Below are 20,447 nucleotides of genomic sequence, written 5' to 3' on the forward strand. Positions count from 1 at the left end.
TTGATTCCATTTTGGGGCCTTTTTTTCCTCCATATGCAAAGCATTCTCACTTCCAACTCGTCATACAGTATATGAGCGTATGGTTCGGCCCCCTCCGCGTCCCTTTTTGATGTTTTGAGTGTCCCCAAATTGTCATATTTTGACGAGTTGGCTGGCTGCTCCCATCAAATCCCAAGTCCCTAACCTCCGGGCTGCAAACCGGTATGTTGCTAATTGAGTAAATGGTTGAAGAGTTACGGTAGTCAAAAGAATTTAAACACCAGAGCTAAAGCTTTGTGTGGTAAAGCCCTCAACCGTTAGCCTAACCATAAACTGGTACCCTAACTCGGTACCAGTTCTGCATCCGCTACCGCGTCAAGTACAGCATCCGGAACTGCGTCTGGTACTGCATCTCGAGGGTTGGGGACCCTTGATTCAATGGGAATAGCTGTTAAAAATAAAAATAAATAAATAGATAAATAAAAAGCAAATAAATAAAAAATCATGGGAATAGCCGGTTTATCAAAAAAATGAAGAGTTGTGAACACCCAAAATGTCCTTTCTGGTCCTTGCCACATTTTTTAAAATTAAAAATAAAATTATTTAATTTCTGAAATTCTAGTCTAAATGCTGTCTATGTGCTGCCCCTACAGGTTGAAGTGAGGTATTACAGTTGAGTTTTGTGATCGGTCAAGTGGTTTAAGTCCCGGTCATTTTAGTTTGACATAATCAGCTCCAGTGTAAACGGTCGGTTGTTATCGTGTTAGCTTTAGCATGGATCGTAGGTGTTTTGCCTTCAGTTGTCAAAAATCTTCTGGCTTGTGCAACTTTTCAGTGGACTTGGAAGTTAGGAAACAGTGGTTTAGTCCAATTGGCATTGAATCCAGCAAATGCCATCCTGGTGATTTATAGAAGTCAAGGAATCAGTTCAAAGTAATTGGTAAATAACACAAAATATTCTTGAAAGTTTTCTAGAAACTCAAATCTTTTATATTTAAAATCTACGAGTTTTGGATAAACACAGAAACAGAATACTAATATTGATACACATTTGTAGGAAATAAACTAAAAAAACATCAAATCCATATCATTTTACTAAAGAGAAAACTTTCCCCAATGAATGAACACTATACACAACAGCAATGATGAAACAGCATTCATCTAGAACTGTTACAGCTTACACGTCTGGTAACAGACAATCAAGTTGAGGATTAACACTTCTACTGATCCGTGTCACTAAGCAGCCCTCACAGAAAGGTTTAGACTCCATTCAATCAAGTTAATCCTTCCCTGTTCACACTAAACTGCTTCTTTTTTTTTTTCTTTTTTTTGACCAGTTAAATGTCAGCCTACCTTCCTGGCAGGGGTCTCCACCAGCTGTACAGTTTTTATCTGCAGAACCTGCTCCGACCGACTCCGGGCATGACAGCAGCACCAGGAAGGAGAGGATGAGGAGGAGCAAGGAGGAGCAGCGGGATAGGCCGAGGTTGGGCTGGGATGTGGTTGCCATTTTTACTGATGGACCTTGGCTGGATTCTGCTGGGTCGACTCAGTAACAGGTGGCATCCAAAACCTGGAAAGAAGCCGAGTAGACCAATAGATTAGTTATCTTAAAACATTTTTCTTATCCTTTTTGATCTAATCATTTTAAGTAATAACAAATATTCAACTTTGAGAGACAACTAGAGGGAAAAAAAGGTGTTTTTTTGACACCTGGGTCTCACCTCTCACGTCTCAAGTGTTTGCTACTACCTTTCACCTACAGCATGCCCGTAGACAAAATGCTCATAAACATTTTTGCTCTACGGGCTCACCGTGCAGGCTACTACCTTGATATTTTGTGTGGGTCACCAGCATGGTTTGCCTATTTCATGCCCGCAGACGACCCGGAAGGGCAGTTGTGACTAAGGCTTAAGATTTCAATGAGTTATTACAAAACAATTGGTCAGGTGACAACATTGAGCAGTTCCACCGTCATTTTGCTGACGTTCACTTGCAGAGCACAATGCCCGGGGGGGGTAAGATGTAGAGCTGGTTGAGGGTTTTCAAGTGAGAAATTGCTTTTGAATTGAGCCACTTGTAGATCTGTTTGCAGAGCGCTGAGTCAGCAGTCTGACGTTTGCAGCACAAGTGTGGGCGCCGGAAAAGCTAAAAAGCTTTAGTTAAAAACGTTTGGCTGCTCGTTTAGGATGAAACACCAGTTCTTTTAGAAACTTTGTGGTAATGAGTTGATAATATGGGTAAGAGGTATTGACTGCATATAAGAACTGGATTAAGTGACTCCTCTCCCTCTCGTTGCAAATGGGAAGCTGGTTCCATGAAGCCAAAATCCCATAGACTTCTATAGAGAAATAAACAGCTATTACTGGGTCATTCTATTTGTCAGACTAACCATCTTTTTGCTAATTCTAATTTTTTTCATATTTTTTCTATGCAGTCCTATTGGCCCTTGACAACTTTTGTGTAGCCAGTTTTCAAGTGGTAGCGGTGTGGTCGTCCAACAAACACACTCCTGAGTGGCGAGAGTGGTTGTCATAGAAAAAACTGACTAAGACGAATTCCAACCAATCACTGCTTAATGATGACATATGGCTACAATGTCGTGGTGTCCCTATCACAGAAAATGGCAATTGAACTGACTTAATTTGGTTGGAGCCCTCCAGATCATTTTATTTTACTGTTATTAATGGCCCGATGTTATCTTGTGCTTATTTCTTACTTGTATAATTTTGACAAAACATATTTTTATGGAGAGTAAAATATTTTAAAATATTTTATATATTTTTTATTAATAGAAATGTGAAAAAGTTACATTTTTAAAGTTGTAAAAATTTAGTTTTTGTGTGTTCAATAAATGTTTATTCCTTTTCGGCCTGAGACCTAAAGTGTGCTTTGGATTTTGACCCCCTGTGCGATTAAGTTTGACACCCCTGGTCTGTAACAAGTGATGTTTTGTTTACCTATTGTGTTTAAAATATTGGTATATAGTAAAAGGCCCCCCCCTATTTACGAGATGAAAAAGATAGTAAGAGAGTTGTGTATCACGAGCATTGAAAAAAAACAATGCTTGTGAAAAATTGGGTCATAAAAAAGTGTTATATTTCTAAAATTCGAAGGGGTGTGAGATTAGTGCCCTGAGGCACACCTACAAATACATAGTGCGGGCTAGATAAGTTGCCAAGATACTTGTAAAATGTTGCAGAACGTTAAAGGCTTAAAGTGAACAAATATTGAGCAAACAAATGTTTAAGAATGTAAAGTAAACAAACGTAGGCCAGTGATTAAAAGTTTCAAACCCTTTTGGTTTAAGTTACCACTAAAATATATTTATTCCTCCAAGTATTACTCTTACTGTATTCTTCGTGTATGGTCTTGCAGAGAAATTAAACATCGGTGGAAACTGATTAAGAAAATTACTCCCAAAGACACACTGACGTGAACATCAGGAGGTTTCTCCAACACTGATAATAGACTGCTCCACTAGAAACCCTACAACTGGCCCCCTTCAAAAGAAAGTGGTTGAAATCTAATTTAAGTTGAATTGGAGCAAAATGAAATGAAAGTGCTATAAAAAGCCATAAAAAAGCCCATTACATGAAAGTAAATTTCCAAACTGTCTTTGCTGTTAATGGTGATAAACCTACAACCACAGACTGTAATACAGTTAGAGGGAATACAGCTTGAGACTGAAAGAAATGAAAAAAGATCAATCATCTCAGGCTTTTAATTCTGTTTCGTCTAACAGTCAGCAGCTTTGACTCTCTATGAAGATTTACATCACTCCTCCCATTCCTTAAATATTGAGTACATGCAAAAAAAATATTAGAAGTTGATGATTCAGAGTGAAAGTGGGTCAAAGGTAACTCAAAACCACAGAAAACTAGGTTTTATAGAGTCAGTTGAACTGGATTTACTTCTACAAAACATAAAAAATCCAAATGTAATCAAAAACCTCATATTTTCACAAACACAGTCAATGGCTTTGAGGCAGATGACAATTCTGGACAGCTGAAATTCCCAACTGACTAATTAAGGGATTATTTTCCTCAAACTGCATGACTTCGTGTTCAAATGGATCAAGTGACTATGAGTGGAATTAAAGCACTCACAATTCTCAACTTTAAGGCTTTTAAAAATGTTTGAGCTTCGTAAATCCCTCAGGCGGTTGAGCCATTCAAAGGGTCAGATGCGATTTATTATTATTTTTTATTAAAATTAATACGCTAAGATAAAGAAATATGAATTACGCCCTAAAGAAATTATGCAAGAGAATGCACAGAGAAAAAGTTCATTGCGGTGATCCAAGTTCATTCAGTATCAGAGAATAAGTAAAAATGTTTACAGATGAGCATATTTATTAGCCATGTTCAACCACAAAGGAGGCAGTGCTTGGGAAAAACCAATGTGTTCTCTCTCCTAACTCGTCATATAAGGACGTATGGTTCAGGCCTCCTCACTCCAACCCTTTTTGACGTTTTGTTTCCCCTTAACTAATCGTTTTTTAAAGTGCTGGATGTTCCTATTAAATCAGGGGGTCCCCAACTTCAGGGACAAGGACCAGGACTGGTACCCTAACCCTAACCTAGTACCAGTTCCACGTCCTGAAGGCTGGTAAATGGTAAATGGCGTTTAGTTGAATGGAGCTTATCTACCTTCCTAGAAGGCCCAAAGCGCTTTACAGTCACAGTACTATTCACACATTCACACACTCACCCACTGGTGGCGACTCCACTGCCAAACACTGGCGCCAACCTTCCAGTTCAGTGTCTTGCCAAAGGAAAATTCGACACATGGGCAAGGTGGGAATCAAACCCACAATCTTCTGATCAGAAGTCGACCTCCCTACCTCTGCACCATGGTCGCCCTGATTTATTGGGAACAGCCAGCATGTCAAAAAAAGTTGGGGACACCCAAAACGTCAGACAGAGAACCAGTACTGGGTTAGTGTACAGGTACCAGATTAGGGTTAGAGTACCAGTCTGCTCCGCATTCCGCCACCAGGTTATGAAATGGTCCGCGTCCCGAGGGTTGGGGACCCTTGATTAGCAAATGCATTTTTCCCCCACCCAAGGCCCACCCAAATGGCCTTGGGACCGGTACCGATTCACGGATTGGAGGTCGGGGACCCCTGATTTAATGGGAACAGCCAGCACGTCAAAAAACGACGAGTTGGGGACACCCAAAACATCAAAAAGTGACGCAGAAGGGCCCCAACCATATGTGCATATATGATGAACTGGGAGTGAGAAAATGTAGGAAAAACAGCTGATGTTGTTCCCGAATGCTTCAGTTAGAATGCTCAAGGATGGACACAAATTCAATTTAATTTAACCTAAGTTCACATTTGCTGGTGGAAATAACTGTCAGGAACCGCTGGATGAAGAACCCAAAACACCAGAGATCATGAATGATGACAGGAACTTAAAAGTTAGATACTCAAAACATAACAAGACCATGCAAAAGGGAGTGATACGTTCCCTTTCAGTTCTGTTTCACTTGTTTTTGTCATATCTGTGACTAAAAGGTCCAAAATGCAAAACATGACAAAAACCAAGGACACATAAGTCAAAAGAATCCAAAGGGTACAATCCTAAAAGCCTTGGTTTTAGTCTTTTATCTGAGTATTTACCCTCAGACTTTGTGCTGATGCTTAAATTTGTTGCAGACATAATTGTGCAAAGTGGCAGAAAAGCAGCTGCAGGTGGCCGTTCTGACTTAATGAGTGAAAACAAGGAAAAGAAGAAAAGGAACCACTTGAACTGCCAACGCAAGGTCAGATCCATCCACGAGTTCAACAAACAGAAATCCAGTGAGTCTTTGAGCGTGGAAGTTTCTGAACTCGTCCTGAAACGCCCCCTCACACGCTCGGCGTTAGTCAGATCCAGAAACTCGTCTGAGGCACGCACAAACACGGTTAGTCATCTGGCGAGTCTCTGAGTCCGTCTTCGAGGGCAGCAACCCGTCACTTCAATGCTCAAGTCTCTAATCTGGCATCTCTGCTGTGTCACACCTTTCTGCAGGATGCACTACTCTCCGTAAATTTGCATCTAAATGACAAGAAGCATGAAGAGAATATGAGGGCAAAGCAGTAGTTATCCTTAGGAACAGGGAACGTGAAGAGGAGAGGTTCAAGTGACATGAAGATCATGAAGAGGAGTGACTGGATTGACAGCTTTAGGTGTTGGATATGGGGGTTAAACCACCAAATGGCTGTGTCTGCAGCTCACCACTTCACCAGGGGATAGGTCGAATGTGGAGAGCAAATTTCATACATCTAGGTGTGTGGCATCCAATGGGACTTTAACTTTAATGTTGGTGACCCTCATCAGGGATAAGGAGCATGAATATGGAAGCAATGCCTTTAATTTGGTCACATTTATGCAACATAGTAAGCAAGCATCCCAAGTAGGCCTGCACGATAAATCCAAAGTGTATCGACATGGTGTTATCAACTTGTGCGACACACATATCGCAAAAGACGGTGTAAATTGCTATAAATTCTTACCTTAAATCTTTACACAAATGTTTAAACAGAGAAACCATTATGTTTTTTTAAAAAAAGCCCAAATGCACACTGCTTACAATGTTTGTAATTGTAGTCCCTGTTTTGGCCAGAACCTCCTAATGAGATAACTTATAATTTATAATTTACATTGACTTTTATTGAAATAAAACTGTTGCAGTGAAATGGAAATTATATATTCCGTCTTTTTTTTTGTATCGGAAGTCATATTTTCATACTGATCACTAATATTGCACATTGCAATTTTTACTCATATAGTATAAGCATTTCGTATTACTGTTTTGTGAAGGAAAATTTCACATCCTGGCTCTTCCTTTATCACTGCTTTATCTCATTTTCATTTGACCATAGACTTAACCAGTATTAGACTGTTATGTTAGTTCCATCTACAACAAGACTCAATGCAATATTTCAAATTAATATAAATGGCTGTGTCTGAGTTTCCCTCTTGATGTTAGGTTAAAATCAGTGACATTGTGATTATGCAGAAGTGTCTTGAAGGTGTCGCTCCTCCAAACATTATCTTGAGGAGCATGAACTCAGTAGCCTCTGGCTTTTTTCCAGCTTTTGTGCATCTGCTGCAGCTCCAGCTGCATTTCAGCTCTCAGCCTCTCAGACTGAGCACTTCTTCTCGGCCCTGGCAGGCTTTCATTTTCTGAACTGTCTCAAGTGAAGCATTTGGGTCTCTCCTCAACCAGGACGATGAAGATTTCAGATAAAAGCTGAGAGCAGAGAGTTTGAAGGTTTCATAAACGGACAGAAGATTTAATCTTTTTTGGGGGGTTGTTAGTCACAGTCAGACACTGTTGATTCTTAAAAATAAGCTCCAGATTTTCAGCATCAAGCTGTTTCTGCACGTCTCCTCTGTGCGCAACAAGCCACATCTTGTTGTCGCTGGTCTCATTCTCCAGCAGTGTGATGCACTCGTCTGGCTAAAGTGACCTCTTGATTCTTTTGCATGTTTGTGTGCATGGGTTTGTGTTAGCGCCGTCCTTCGGGCTTTTTCCTCACACGACATGAATCATCCTGACAGATTCCACTTAAAGCACCGGCTCTTTTGACATGCCAGAGATGCTCATACACGCACGTGTGTGCCTGCACGCCAACATGCAGGACACACAACAACAAAAAGATAATCACAAATGAAGCTAAGACTACATACAGACCGCCCAGCGTGGAGGACTCGAGTGAAAACTGTGTCATGTAACTAATGCCAGAGTTCTCATGTTCTCATGGACTCAAACAAATGCTTGTGAGCCGGTGTGTTTTAATCTAACTAATCCCAGTCTGACCGTTCAGCGCAATAATCCCAGCTGTTTTTTCTTCAGAGGATCAGAACAGACCGTCTAAAGGCTTTTATTGTGAAAGTGTCACAGGAAATAGAGGATTTGTTCTTATTTTGATCGTATATATTAAAATTTTACAGCCTAAATGTGACACGACAAAGCAAGTTTTTTATTATTAATAATATTGCATCATTATAAAACAACATATTGTAAGACACTTTCTAAAAAAATATACAAATGATAAGATTATCAAAGAAAACTTACAAGTGAAGCAGTAAAAGAGTAAAGTTTAATAATGAATTAAAATAAGTTGTGGATCAAAGGAGTTTAATCATTTTAGAGCCATTCTAATTCATTCACTTTGTTAGTGTTTTTTATTTCTGTAAGTTTCTGGTCTAAAACTATCCAGCATGCAGTTCAAACTCTTATGCTACGTGCACACCCCCTTTGCAAACTCACGTTCAAGCGACCACTTTTAATGAAAAATCTATGCAAATGTGAATTTTGGGCAAATCTCTTACATTCAAGCATAGCTAAGCAAGTTTTTGTCAATTTGTCAGCAAACCCAGGTCAAACTTTGAGCAATCATGGATTCAGTTTTGGTAGTGACACAGTGAAACTCACCAAACTCATAGCGTAACTAGTTTGTCTGTTGAACCCAGAAATGGCAATGAGCCATACGACATCTGTCTTCGCTTTTTAAATAAAGACAAACCACGGCCACTCTACTAAAATGATTGTGAAGCTAGCAAAAAACCAAACCGTTTCTTGCCCAAATTGCGAGATTTGCACCTCTTCAACATTTTGTACCAAGCCTCTTCCAACTGCAGGTGGCGGATATGTGCTAGTAAACAGTAGAAAAAGAGTAAAAAGTCCTTCCCTGCTTTCCACATGTGTTCAAGAACCCATGTTTAGCATGTTCTTAAACAAATGTCTTGTGTGTGCAAAGCTTGAAGGGTAATATGCCATTCAATTCTTGCAATTAACTTTCTATTTTCTTTTTTATGTGAAATTTGGGTGATCAAATGAATAAAAAACAGGAAACAGTGAGGTCGAGCCGGGGTGGGATTATATAAATTCGCTTCCTCTCACTCCCTTTCAGGCAGTCTATCTTTTAGTTATTCTGTGTACATTCATTTTTTTTTCTTGATTGCTTGAAATAAACCATTTCTAATCAAGTCTAATCTAATTTTAAAAAATACTTCTTTACAGAAAAAGTAAAATAATTTAAATTGATAACTACACATGTTTAAAGTATAAAGAGAATAATTGCTAACATATTTCACTGTATGCTAGTAATTGTGATCAATTAAGCTAAATAGAGAAGCTTCTATTAAAATCCTTAGATTTTTGTTCAAGTTCCTTCATGTTTTGGATAATTGACACTAAAAAGTAAAAATGTAAAATTTTAAATATATAAAAAACATGAATCTAAAGATGCCCGTATTTGGAGGAAAGAAACATCTGGATGCTAAATCCACAGCTGATTCCACAAAGCTCCTGGTAAATCTGCCTGCAGTGGTTAAACTCCATAGGGCGTGTGGCAGCGGCTCGGCAAGAAGTCACACGTTCACACCCACACTCCGAGCACTTGATGCACTCGGAGGCCTGGACCTGTTCATTGAAAGCAGAGAGAGGACCAACCACGGCCGTCGATTCATATCGCTTCAGCCGAGCGCCGCTGTTCCGCCTCATGAGTCCCCCGCTGCCGCCGCAGCCTCACACAAGCACACTGAGCTGCATTTACCGAGTGAAACGGCTTCAGGGTTAACTGACATTCGATTCAACACGTTTCATCCATCCCTCATCCTCCTCTACTCCATTGCTTTTGAATATGAAGCCCAACATTATTGTGAAAACAGCTGCAGAGCTCAGATCGAAGCACCTTTAAGACATCTTATATTTCAGAAGACGGTTGCTCACTGATGTTCCTGGATTCGAGTGGTCTCGGAGGGCTGCAGGGATATTGTTTCATCGATTTTTTTTCTTTTTTTTTAATAAAAGGCAGTTAGTCTGTAGTCTGTTGCGTTTTTCCTCTTCATTTTAGAAGAGTCGAGAGGGAAAGGCTGTCAGGTTCTTACCCATGAAATGTGGCTTCAAAGCTCCCATTCTTTTGGAGAATACCTGCTATGATGAAGAGTTCCTCCACAAGTCCATCATTCATACTTTAATGTAGCTGAGTCTGTGGAAGCAGTTTCTCTCCGGTCTTTAGTGCTTCGTGCGTATTTAACCTCTGCTGGAAGGAAAGGCAGTTTCCAACAATTATCTGCTCTCGAATGGGCTTTGAAAGCTTTAGAACAGTTTAGTTTGAGCTAAAAGCTTCCGTTTTCAGAAGAGGGAAAGGAACAAGCTTGGAGGAAGCCTTGGTAAGGTATCTAAAGCGTCAGTCTTTCGTACACTCACAAATTTGGATAAAAAGGACTCAAAACACGACTACGGGTATAAAAAAATGCATTTCATGCAATTTTCTAACAGCTTGATTGGTTGATTTTGACAATGGATTAATTTAAATACACAAATTCTTTAAAAAATGCTGCAAATACATATATATTTTTTTGTCGTCCACTAATGTTATTTTTATTTTGATAATAGGTTTAGTCATGGCTGTATTTCCTTTGTTTTTTCGTAATGCTTAATATGTTGTGTTTACTTGCAAGAGAATCTTGGTACGTTTTTTCAAGATATACGACGTTCTGCATGACACAGTGTTTAGGTAAAACCCCTTTCCCATTGATTCTCTATGGTTTCCAAAACTCTATGGCTGTAATATGCTTCTGGCCTCCAGGTGGCACTGTTAGTAATATATTTGTTTGCAGCTATAATAAAACAATCCACAAGTGAGTCAGCCCCGGCCTTTTTTGTGTGTTCCCAAGAACCTTCACGGTCACTTCCGATGCTTTTAGCGACCTTTTTTAGCTAGCCAAGATGGAGCGACATGACGGGCAAAAAAATATTCCATGTGGCCCGCGGATCGGGGTCCCATTTAGTTTTGAGGGAAAAGGTTCGGGCACCCCAGTCCATGCAGTCAATCACAAGAATGTCATTTGTGTTTATAAATGTACACATTTTTATTTATTTTGTTTTTTTTCATAACAGATATTTATTGACTTTCTGCTCATCTGTTTCCTGGTTCTTTACTCTCCAATAATAGACATTCCAAAAATGTTTCTTTCATGTTCTCTTAATGTCGGCTTGTCTATTTCTTTTCTGACCTCATAAGGTCACAGCGGACGGTTGCCCTCACCAAGTCTGGTACTGCTGGAGGTTTTTTTTTTGCTTACTCAGCACAGGCTGAGCAGCCTAGTGTGTGAATGGGACTGTGACTGTAAAAGCACGTTGGGCCTTCTAAGAAGATAGTAAAACGCTACAAAGTATGCGGCATTTGCCCTTACATCAAATCAGTTGGTCACCTATATAGGCTTTTATCAATAAAGTTGAGAATATTGGACTGAAGCATAATCAGTTTATAAATAAACTAATTTCAAAATGTTAAATGTTCCAGAAAAACACAGCGTGAAATCTCTTCTATCCCAACATTCATTTCAAGCTTTTATCGTATTTTTAGAAACAGTTATCTGTATTTTTGTCACATTTTATCTGTGATCCGTTTATTTCTCGCTGGCAGAGCAGGAGTGAGCTTAAGACAGCTGATGTGATCCAGCACTTTGTCTTTGGCGTGCTAGTGTGTGAGGGGCTGCTGTAGTGTGCAGTACTGGAGGATGCAGTGTCTAAAAAAGGGTGTATGGCTGACTAGTCAATGGCTGCACCAATGAGAGCTCCGGGCTTGGAGCGCAGGAGTCTCGAGGGCGGTGTGGGGAGAAGTTGGGGAGTGGGTGGAGAAGCAGTGAGACGGACAGGCGAAGCTAAGGGGCAGACAATGGTTGCTGTGGAAAATTTGCATTGGCCTTTGGAGAACTAAGCACAGATAAGGTTGGCTTCTCGGTTGGGACGAGGTTAGAGGTGGAAGGATGACTCAGCGAGGGAGGTCAGTTGGGGAGAGTGTGAAACGGCGAGATAAAAACCCAAGACGTCCTGCAAACAAATAAAGGGAGCATGCGTGTCTGTGCAGCTATGAGGTTGCAACTATCCAGAGGCTGAGGAGCTGATGAGATGCGTAATTAGGCAGATTTAAGGGCGATGGCGAGCGCGCCTCAGTGGGCCGTGGATACAGCTGTCTGAGCGTGTTAGGGGGGCTGCAAAGGCCTGCACACACTCTGGAGCACAGTGCAGATTTAAGCCCCACTGGAACACAAACAGAGACATCAGGGATGCAGCTCGCCTGTCCTCGGTGGCATTACAAGTGCAAAATGTTGCACAACGCACACCCCCCAAGCTTTGGCGGGAAGTTTGTGAGTGTGTGCAGCTCTGAAGAGGATGCTGACTGACAGCTGTCCACTGCATCTGCGTGAAGAGGCCTAGCATCTCAGTCTTAAGTGACGGCAGTGGTGGGCTGTGGGTTTTGTGCCTTCATTATCTATCCAGTTATGCTACACACCTCACAATAATGTCAACATTTAGCGCCAAAATCAGATAAAAGTAGTTCAAACTCACATCACTGTGGAGAGACACTCAGATCTATCTTGGGTTAAGCTCATAGCCTAACCCAGGAGTCTACAACCTAAAGCTCTGGAGCCATGCTTCTTTTTTAACCTTCACTTGTAGCTCTTTAGCTACAGCTATTAATGCCAATGATTAGAATAGTAATCTGTAGTTTTGGTTTGTTAGTTTTAGTTAATCAAACACTGTATTCTTATCTTTTACTGCACAACAGTTTCCATTGACTGATCAAAACGAAAATTCTTTAAGCATAGAATTAATTTTATATAGATTTGGCAAAAAGTTGTATTCTACACCAGTTGACATGTTTTTATGCAATAATAAACAGATGAAGGCGCACTGAAGTCATATTCATAGAAAATGTCATGTTTGACTTGGATTACGAGTATTTTTATTTCAAGTAAATCAAATTTGACACAAGGTGTATTTTATTTTGAGAGGAACTTGTATGTGCTGCTATACCACTATTAACATTAAATTACTGTAATTTCTTTAAGCTACATTTTACAAATGAATGGCTTAATGGTCATAAAAACATAAAGTATGTTTTTCTAAACGGTAAAGCAGCAAAGAACTTTTCTGGGTTTTGATCTGTAAGAGACTGACATGAATGATTTTTTTAGCATGAAAGGTCACAGACGCCTGATCTAAACTAAATTTGGCCATTGATTTAAAATGTTAGTTTCAAAATCCCAAGTAGAGTCAAATGCAAAAAAACTAACAAGGGCCCAGTTATCTACAATGTTGGTTTTAGTTGTTCAACATCTAATTTGTCTAAAGATTTGAAAACATTGATAATGGATGAAAACTTGAATCAAAAAAAGTTGGTAAAGAGTAAAATGTTTGGCAATTTATTTTTATTTCACCAAATGTGTCACAAACAGGAAACAGAAGGCTGGATCTAAGAGCAGCAGGTTTTGTTGGAACAGGCAGGTGAACAGAAGTGAAGCTCAGCTAAAAGTCCACAAAGCTAAATCAGAGTCAGGCGGGCAGAGGTCAAACACCAGCATGGGCGAGGGTCGGGGGAGGCAGCAAACAATCAGAGTCATGGACGAAGCAGAGTCAGATGAAACAGAAGATCAGGTCAGGATGAGAACGCTCAGTGATGCAGGCAGAGTGGGACAAACAAGACTTCGCACCTAGCACAGCTCTGACTTAATACTGCAGGGAGTGATTGCAGATGGAAAACGAGTTTCCCCCTGTCAGTCATATTAAGTCGTCTACAGTTGTCTTGGTTGGTGTTGACCCTTCAGCTCTAGCTCCAGTGCTTACATTAATTCAACTACCGTAACTCGTCATCCGTTTACGCAAATAACGAAATTCCAATGGTCGATAACGTCTCAAAGCTGCTTTTCTCCACATCACAATCAGTTGATTCAGGCTGATCGCATAAACGGTCAAAGAGTTATGGCATTTCAAAGAGTGTGTGTTAATTAGGTGTTGCTGGCGACTTCTCCAGTGTTAACTGATGACCCAATCCTGTTGGGACAAAGCAACCCCCTGCTCCGCCGGTCCATATTTGACCCAGCAAAAAGTCAAAGAATTACCCAACTGGAGTTATTTTTGACCCAACACTTTTTTAGGAAATAATAAAATAATAGGAACGCTTAATCGAATCATATTAGATTGAGAAATGTGACAAAAACAAAATCATGTTTTTACGGTTTGATGTTCTACAACAGGATCTAAGAAGAGTCATTCAAAGTTTCTGCGCCGTGGGGTCAAAACTTGCCTTTGAAAAGGCGCTCTGTTCTGTTCTTTTCTTGGTACGTTGCAGACGTCAACCAAAATGGTTACAGGGTTTTAATGGTCTGTGACACCAACATATGGGGAGATGAAGCTTCTGAATGTCCCATTCCAGCAAGTGCTGGGAGGTTGGTGTGCATCTAAAGGGTTTACTCAACAAAAAGTTGAGTCAAAGTTAACAAACAATTGTCAAATGAGGTCATCAGTGAGTATCACTGAATGAAAGCTTAAAAAAATGTTTTTTGTACCCAGCATCATCGTTCTTGCTTCATCTGTTTGGTCTTTTACTCTCATTACTTTTTCTTCCTCACATCCTCTCTACTTCCCTCCATTCCTTCCTTCCTCCCACATCTACAGCCATCGTCATAAAATAAGACCAAAGTGAATCTTTGTGTCACCGAAACTAAAGAAAAGAGAGGAATTGAACTCGTAAGCAACGCGCAGAGCTTCTTTTTAAATCCCCTCCTGATCTTCATTTCAGAGCCCACTTGAACATGTGACTTTGTTTGCACGTGCACAGCACCCGCACACACTTTGAACACAAACTCTCCTCTTTAGCGGCGATAGCATCAGCAGCTCCCTTTAAGCCATTCTTCTGGGGTGAGTTTGGTATCCCATTAGTCACCGTGGCAACAGCATTTGGACAACCGTGTCCATATAGCCAGTCGAGTTTCACGCTCCTATAGTTCTGTTTTCCACATATAGACTTGTATGTTTTCACAGTTTTCTTTGTCGTTCTCTTTCCATCTTCAATTTCCCTTTTTAAAAGTCATGAAGGAAGTTCTGGGAGTCAATGAAGGGAAGTTTGTTGGAACACTTGGCACTGAAAACTACTGATATTCTCAACTCTTTAAGAGGAATGAATCTATAGCCTTTTTCAATGCTTCGCTTCATTGAAAGGATTGGTGAAAAAATACACAAAAAAACATATACTCCCTAAATATGGTGGTAGATGTCTTTAACGAGAGATGGAGTGGAGTAAAAGTATAGACATATACCCAACTCCTACAATGAATACATGAGCAAATAAATGTATGGAAGCTCAGTTAAAGTCTGAACACTTTCATTTTTTGTTTTTGTCTCCGGTCTTAGTCCTGTGTTTGACCATTGTCTGTTGTTAAATATACATGCCATGTTTGCTTAAGGGATGTTGTTTTAGATTCTTTGCTTTGTTTGTTCCATTTCAGACCAATAAAAATCATGTTAGTGGTGTTTTTAACATCTTCTTGTTGCATTTTTCTTATGATGTTGGATATATAAAGAAAATTAAGATTAAAACTACATGTGAGAGTGTGAATATGTGAATCAGGAGCATTAGAAAAACACAGTTGGAAAAAGCTTATAGCAGTGAGGTAAAATCTACAATCGGCAGGCCACAAGCTCTCTGTTCAAATTCCTTCTGATTCATCCACTTGTAAACAAATAGATCCATGTAGGTCTTTGTTTTCCTCATCTGAGCTGGTATCTGGCTCAAACTGTACACCTGGATAGCTACAATATTGCTCGCCATTTTTGTTAATGTTAAGTTAGTGTTGCGAAGCTGTAAAGTAGCAGGAGAAAGTATAAAGAAAGGGATGACGGGAAGCGTTAGAGTTCCGCCCACACCTCTCAGAAGTGATTTTCTAATGAACTCCTGTCGCTCTGCAGAAACTATGTCCTAGAAAACAACACCTAAAACACCACATATGACATCATTGTATTCAAAGACCACTAGGAAAGCTTTTAAAATAGATCAAAAGACCATCGGAGTGGGACTTAAAACTTAAAATAAAATGTAAAAAAAACATAGCATGGGATGAATTCATAAAAAAATAGTTTAACAAACACCCTAAAAGCTCAAGAGTTCAACAATATTTCGTCAGACAACCCTCCCAGTGCAGAACACAAAGCAAGCACAGACACACTCCAGTTCCACTGATGATCAAACTCCATCTGAAGGTCTGGTGCTGTCAAAAACCAGACACACTGCTCATTTTCTCGCTGCAAATATTTTGGCACAGATAGCAAAGAAAGAGCAGAGCAGCACTTATCTCCAGCGCCTTTGTAAAAAAGAGCAAAACCTGTCTCTAATGGCGTGAAAGAAAACATGGGATCATCAGAGAGAGGAAACAAATGATAGAAGATGAAGATGGGAGCAAAAGCTGAACACCAATGTGGCTTTACAACATAATTAACAGGCTAGAAAAGTTAATATCCTTATAGGAATGAATGGAGTGATCCACTCTGTGTGTGTTTTCAGATGTCTGTCAGCCAGATGGGGAAACCAGGAGGATTATTCACATGGACAACATTCACTAAAACAATTAGATAAGAGGGTTTTCCCTAATAAATTACACTATTAAAAGGATTACAACAACAGACTGTGGTCATGAACAGAGCCTGAAACAAACAGCATTAGCTCAGATTTGTTGAGCCATGATTAGTGACTCAAGTGTGATTTAGATAGCAGCAAAAACGAACTTTTTTCCATTATTTTTGATCTTCTCCAAACTGAGGAATCATGTCAGAAACTCGGATATTGAATAAAATCATTGCAATCGACTTATTTCAATCTTTGTTAACTCTTTAACATCTACAGGCGCTTTTTAAGCTGCCGTAACTCTTTGGGGGATCAACGTAATTTCTGACATGGAGAAAAAAATACAGCGTTTACAACATAGCAAAAAAGAAGCAAATTGTAAGACAAAACTTTAGGATATTAAAATAAACAACTCTAAAGACTAGAGAATCCTCCAAACATTGCTGACAAGCTACAGAGAAACATACAAAATGTGACCCAATACTGAGGACACAAAGACAGCTCGTTCTATTCTGAATCAATTATCTAAAGTGTAGGCAGCTGTGACAGCTCACCGTAAAACCATAGGAAAGGGCGGAGCTTCAGGAGACGCAACAGGCAGACAAACCAACAACAAGAACTGAGGCACAACCATCACAATTCCACACATTAACACAATTTGGAAATGGGTCATAATTTGAATCATTTTAATTGACAATTAGAAAAAAGATGTATTTTATAGTAGTAACAATTTGTTTGTTTATCAATAAAACAACAATAAAAATGTGTTTTTCTAGAAATGTCATGGAGGCTTACTGTCATGCTGCACTTTTTAAAACCCAATAAACCTTTATTTAATTAATAAAAGATTAATATTGTTTTAGTAGCAACCATCAATTTGCAAATTAGCTTAATTTGAGTAGTGGCAAATGCAATTTTTACATTTTTGTCATTATTTTATTTATTTTATCATGAATATTTATTAACATTACACTATAATTTTTTGAAAGTTTGTATTTTAGAGAACTCAAAGGAAACAGCATGTATTTTTCAGGTTCACTTTGTCTTAGCTCACATCTCTTAGCTTTTGGTTGACTGTTGGTGTAAACACAAAAGCGGAAAAATATTAAAAGATAATTTTCTCTCGTTTCATCTGGTTTCTTTCGCGGAATTTACATTCTGAAAAAGCACGTGATAGACAGAGTCCACAAGCAGTCACCTATATATATGTTTTTACAATAATGATATTAATTTAAGACTGTAAAAACCCCCACTAAACACTTAATACACTTTTCTCAGAAAAAAAAAAAAAAACATTTTCCCTTTTTTTCTTCTCGTTCAAACTCTCTAGGTTCAAACTTTCATAGCCCAGTTTGATAGAATTAAACAAAGACTTATGTAGATTTGGAAAACCAAATGCATTCTGCACAGAGGAGATTGCTTGGCATGATACTCCACAACCAATCAGGATAAAGAAACAAAATGTGCAGTAAAAAATACAATTTAAAATAAATTAAATTTTTAGAGGCTAATTGCACTAAAAAGTCTTCGAAACAGCGAGCATGCAAAAGGCAAACCGCAATATAGTTAGGAACAACTGAAACTAAGAAAAGTGTTTAATTAATTGCGCCTCCTATCTTCTATTGCATTTATTTAATTTGTCACAGATTTAGCTAGTTAGCGGTGTTTCATTAGCAGGCATTGATTAGCAAATTAGCTTAAAACTTTGTTGGTGAGCTTATATTGCTGTGGTCTGACAAATAATCCTTCATGCGGCAACATTCTTCTAAAAAGTGTAGACCTGTTTCAGATAAAATGTTTTATTTATTCCTACGAATAAAAAGAAAACCACTTTGTTTTATTTATTTTGATCAAGTTTACCTACATTTATGTGTCTGTGATTTTAAATGAACCACAAGTGGATCACAAAGTCATGAGAGGGACACATAAGATGATTATTTACTGAAAGAGAATTTTGTAAATAATATTTGCCGGTTTCTTTACCATATTTTCCAAAAATCAAAACCAGACATCTGGTTTCTTTGTACCTGAAAGGGGCGTGGCCATGTTTGAGTGAAGTGTTGGAGCTTTCATGATTTTCCTTTGCTGAGATGTTTGATTTTTCCCACCAAAGGAAAAGGCGTGCACCTTTTCTGCTGCCGTCAGGAGAACAGCAGCCTCTGTGGACTAGTGCCACCCACACCTGATGTGGAAGATTCCTCACAGTCACAGCCTGACTGAGGAACGCGAGTGAACATGGACACGCCTCCAACGCCTTCTCGCTAATGACTGTGACCGTAATCAACAGGGTTAGCAAAGCCCTTTAACAGGTGCAATTAGCCGGGGTAACAAACGCGGAGACGGGGGCTCGTCCTCCACAATATCTGGGCTGGAAACCAAACGAGACGAAGGAGGTGGGTGGAGGAGGAGATACAAACAAGAGGAGTTAGATTAGCAGATGAAAATGTCCAGGCTTGGCAGCCAATCAATGCACAGCATTACCAGCAGAGACCTGGTAATAAGGATGTGATGGGACCTTGTTACCACGAGGTCTCAGAAATGAGTCCAGACAGCAGCGTTAAAGATCTGAGTAACTGTGCTGCTTAACAAATGCCTCCTCCCGTCCCTCCAAAGCTCCTGTTGTATCAGGTCATCTACCTTTCTACTCTCTGAACCGTTTCTCCTCTTAACTCTTGTCTGCCTTGATGATCTAAGCAGATTAGAGGGATTAAACAGCTGAAAAAGAAAAACAAGAAGCCCCTCCCTGCTTGTCCAGTGTAAACACTGTGGGCTTAATGCGCATTCAAGAAACCTGGTAACTGATTCTGAATGGTAGATGTTTTTTATGCTAAGTCCTTAGTTTAAACTGATAAATCAACACAAACTGCACTTATGAGATGGGATGTGAGATGTTGTCACCTTCAGTCAAACACTGAGCCATTACTGACATAATGTACCGGCCTAATGGCCCCAGAATTTACGACTCTCGTCTCCCAGCTGATGTAGCGGTACTTTGTAGGGAAATAGAGCGAACATTTCTCCAATTCGAGCTGAGTTCTTTGATGCCACACAGATATATGCGTAAGTCGTGCACAGAAACTGTAGTGTGAAGTTGACAGAGGTTCAAAGAAAGCTCCAACTAGATCAAGAGAAACCTCCTCTCTGCCTGGACCCGGTTGACTGTTGCATCACTGGATGAACACTGAGACGCTTCCTGTTCTGACACCGCAACACAAACACAAACATGTGCGTCATCTTTCCTCTGAGAAAAAAGTCACTCTTGAGACATTTTAGGAACTGGGTGAGTTCGGGAGGCCCTTCCAAAGCCACAGCAGGTCTGTGTGAAACCTCTGTGGTTTAAGGTGGAATTTGATCCAAAACAGGCGTGATGCAAAACTAAAGTGTAAGAGCTAGCTAATTCCTTAGGACTCTTGCTCCCTGTAGCCCCCAGAAGATCTGCTTCAACAACTGGAATCAGTTGACAATGGTATAACAATATTTTTCAACATAGCAGCCTTTCTGTTGGCTTCACCAGTGATTCTTCTGCACCTTTCCATTGTTTTTTTTGTAAAAACTCAATCACGCTTTCAAGAATTTAACCAAACTTGGTATCAATACGTACGAGAAATTACTGCATGCACTTTTGGTATTCATGAACTTTATAGTTTTTGAAATATTGAGCAAAATATGCCCCATAAGAAATGAATGAGAAATTGCTCTCACATTTTTCCAGTTCCATAATTTTTTCAGTTTTTTAGGCTTATTTGGAGTTTAGCTAAAAAAAAATTTAATAAGCAAAAATATTGGTAAAATTAGACATTTGGCCAGTTTTTTAGGCTAACAGAGTTTAACTAATATTTTAGCCGTATGCTAGCTGTTTTGGCAAAATTAGACATTTTTTTCAATTTTTTGTTGGATAATTTGAGTTTAGCTCATATTTTGTCATTATTCTAGCTGATTTGGCTAATTTAGAAATGTTTCTATTTTTTAGGATAATTTGGAGTTTAGCTAATATTTTACCATCATGGTAGCTTTTTTGGCAAAATTAGAAATCTTTCCTTTTTTTGCCTATATTGAC

The 20,447-nt window shown here is 39.4% G+C and overlaps 1 protein-coding gene across 2 annotated transcripts in view; it reads right to left on the minus strand.

Moving 5' to 3' along the window:
* The window catches only part of slc8a4b (solute carrier family 8 member 4b), a 108,390-nt gene that overhangs the window by 60,834 nt on the left and 27,109 nt on the right, over positions 1-20,447 (minus strand). For both annotated transcript variants that reach the window (XM_024287970.2, XM_024287971.2), the window contains exon 2: positions 1,333-1,552. In XM_024287970.2, the coding sequence (XP_024143738.1) occupies positions 1,333-1,489 (157 nt within the window). In that variant the 5' untranslated portion in view covers positions 1,490-1,552. The remainder of the gene's footprint in view (positions 1-1,332; positions 1,553-20,447) is intronic.

Source organism: Oryzias melastigma, linkage group LG18 (genome assembly GCF_002922805.2).
Source record: "Oryzias melastigma strain HK-1 linkage group LG18, ASM292280v2, whole genome shotgun sequence".
NCBI classification, from domain to species: domain Eukaryota; kingdom Metazoa; phylum Chordata; class Actinopteri; order Beloniformes; family Adrianichthyidae; genus Oryzias; species Oryzias melastigma.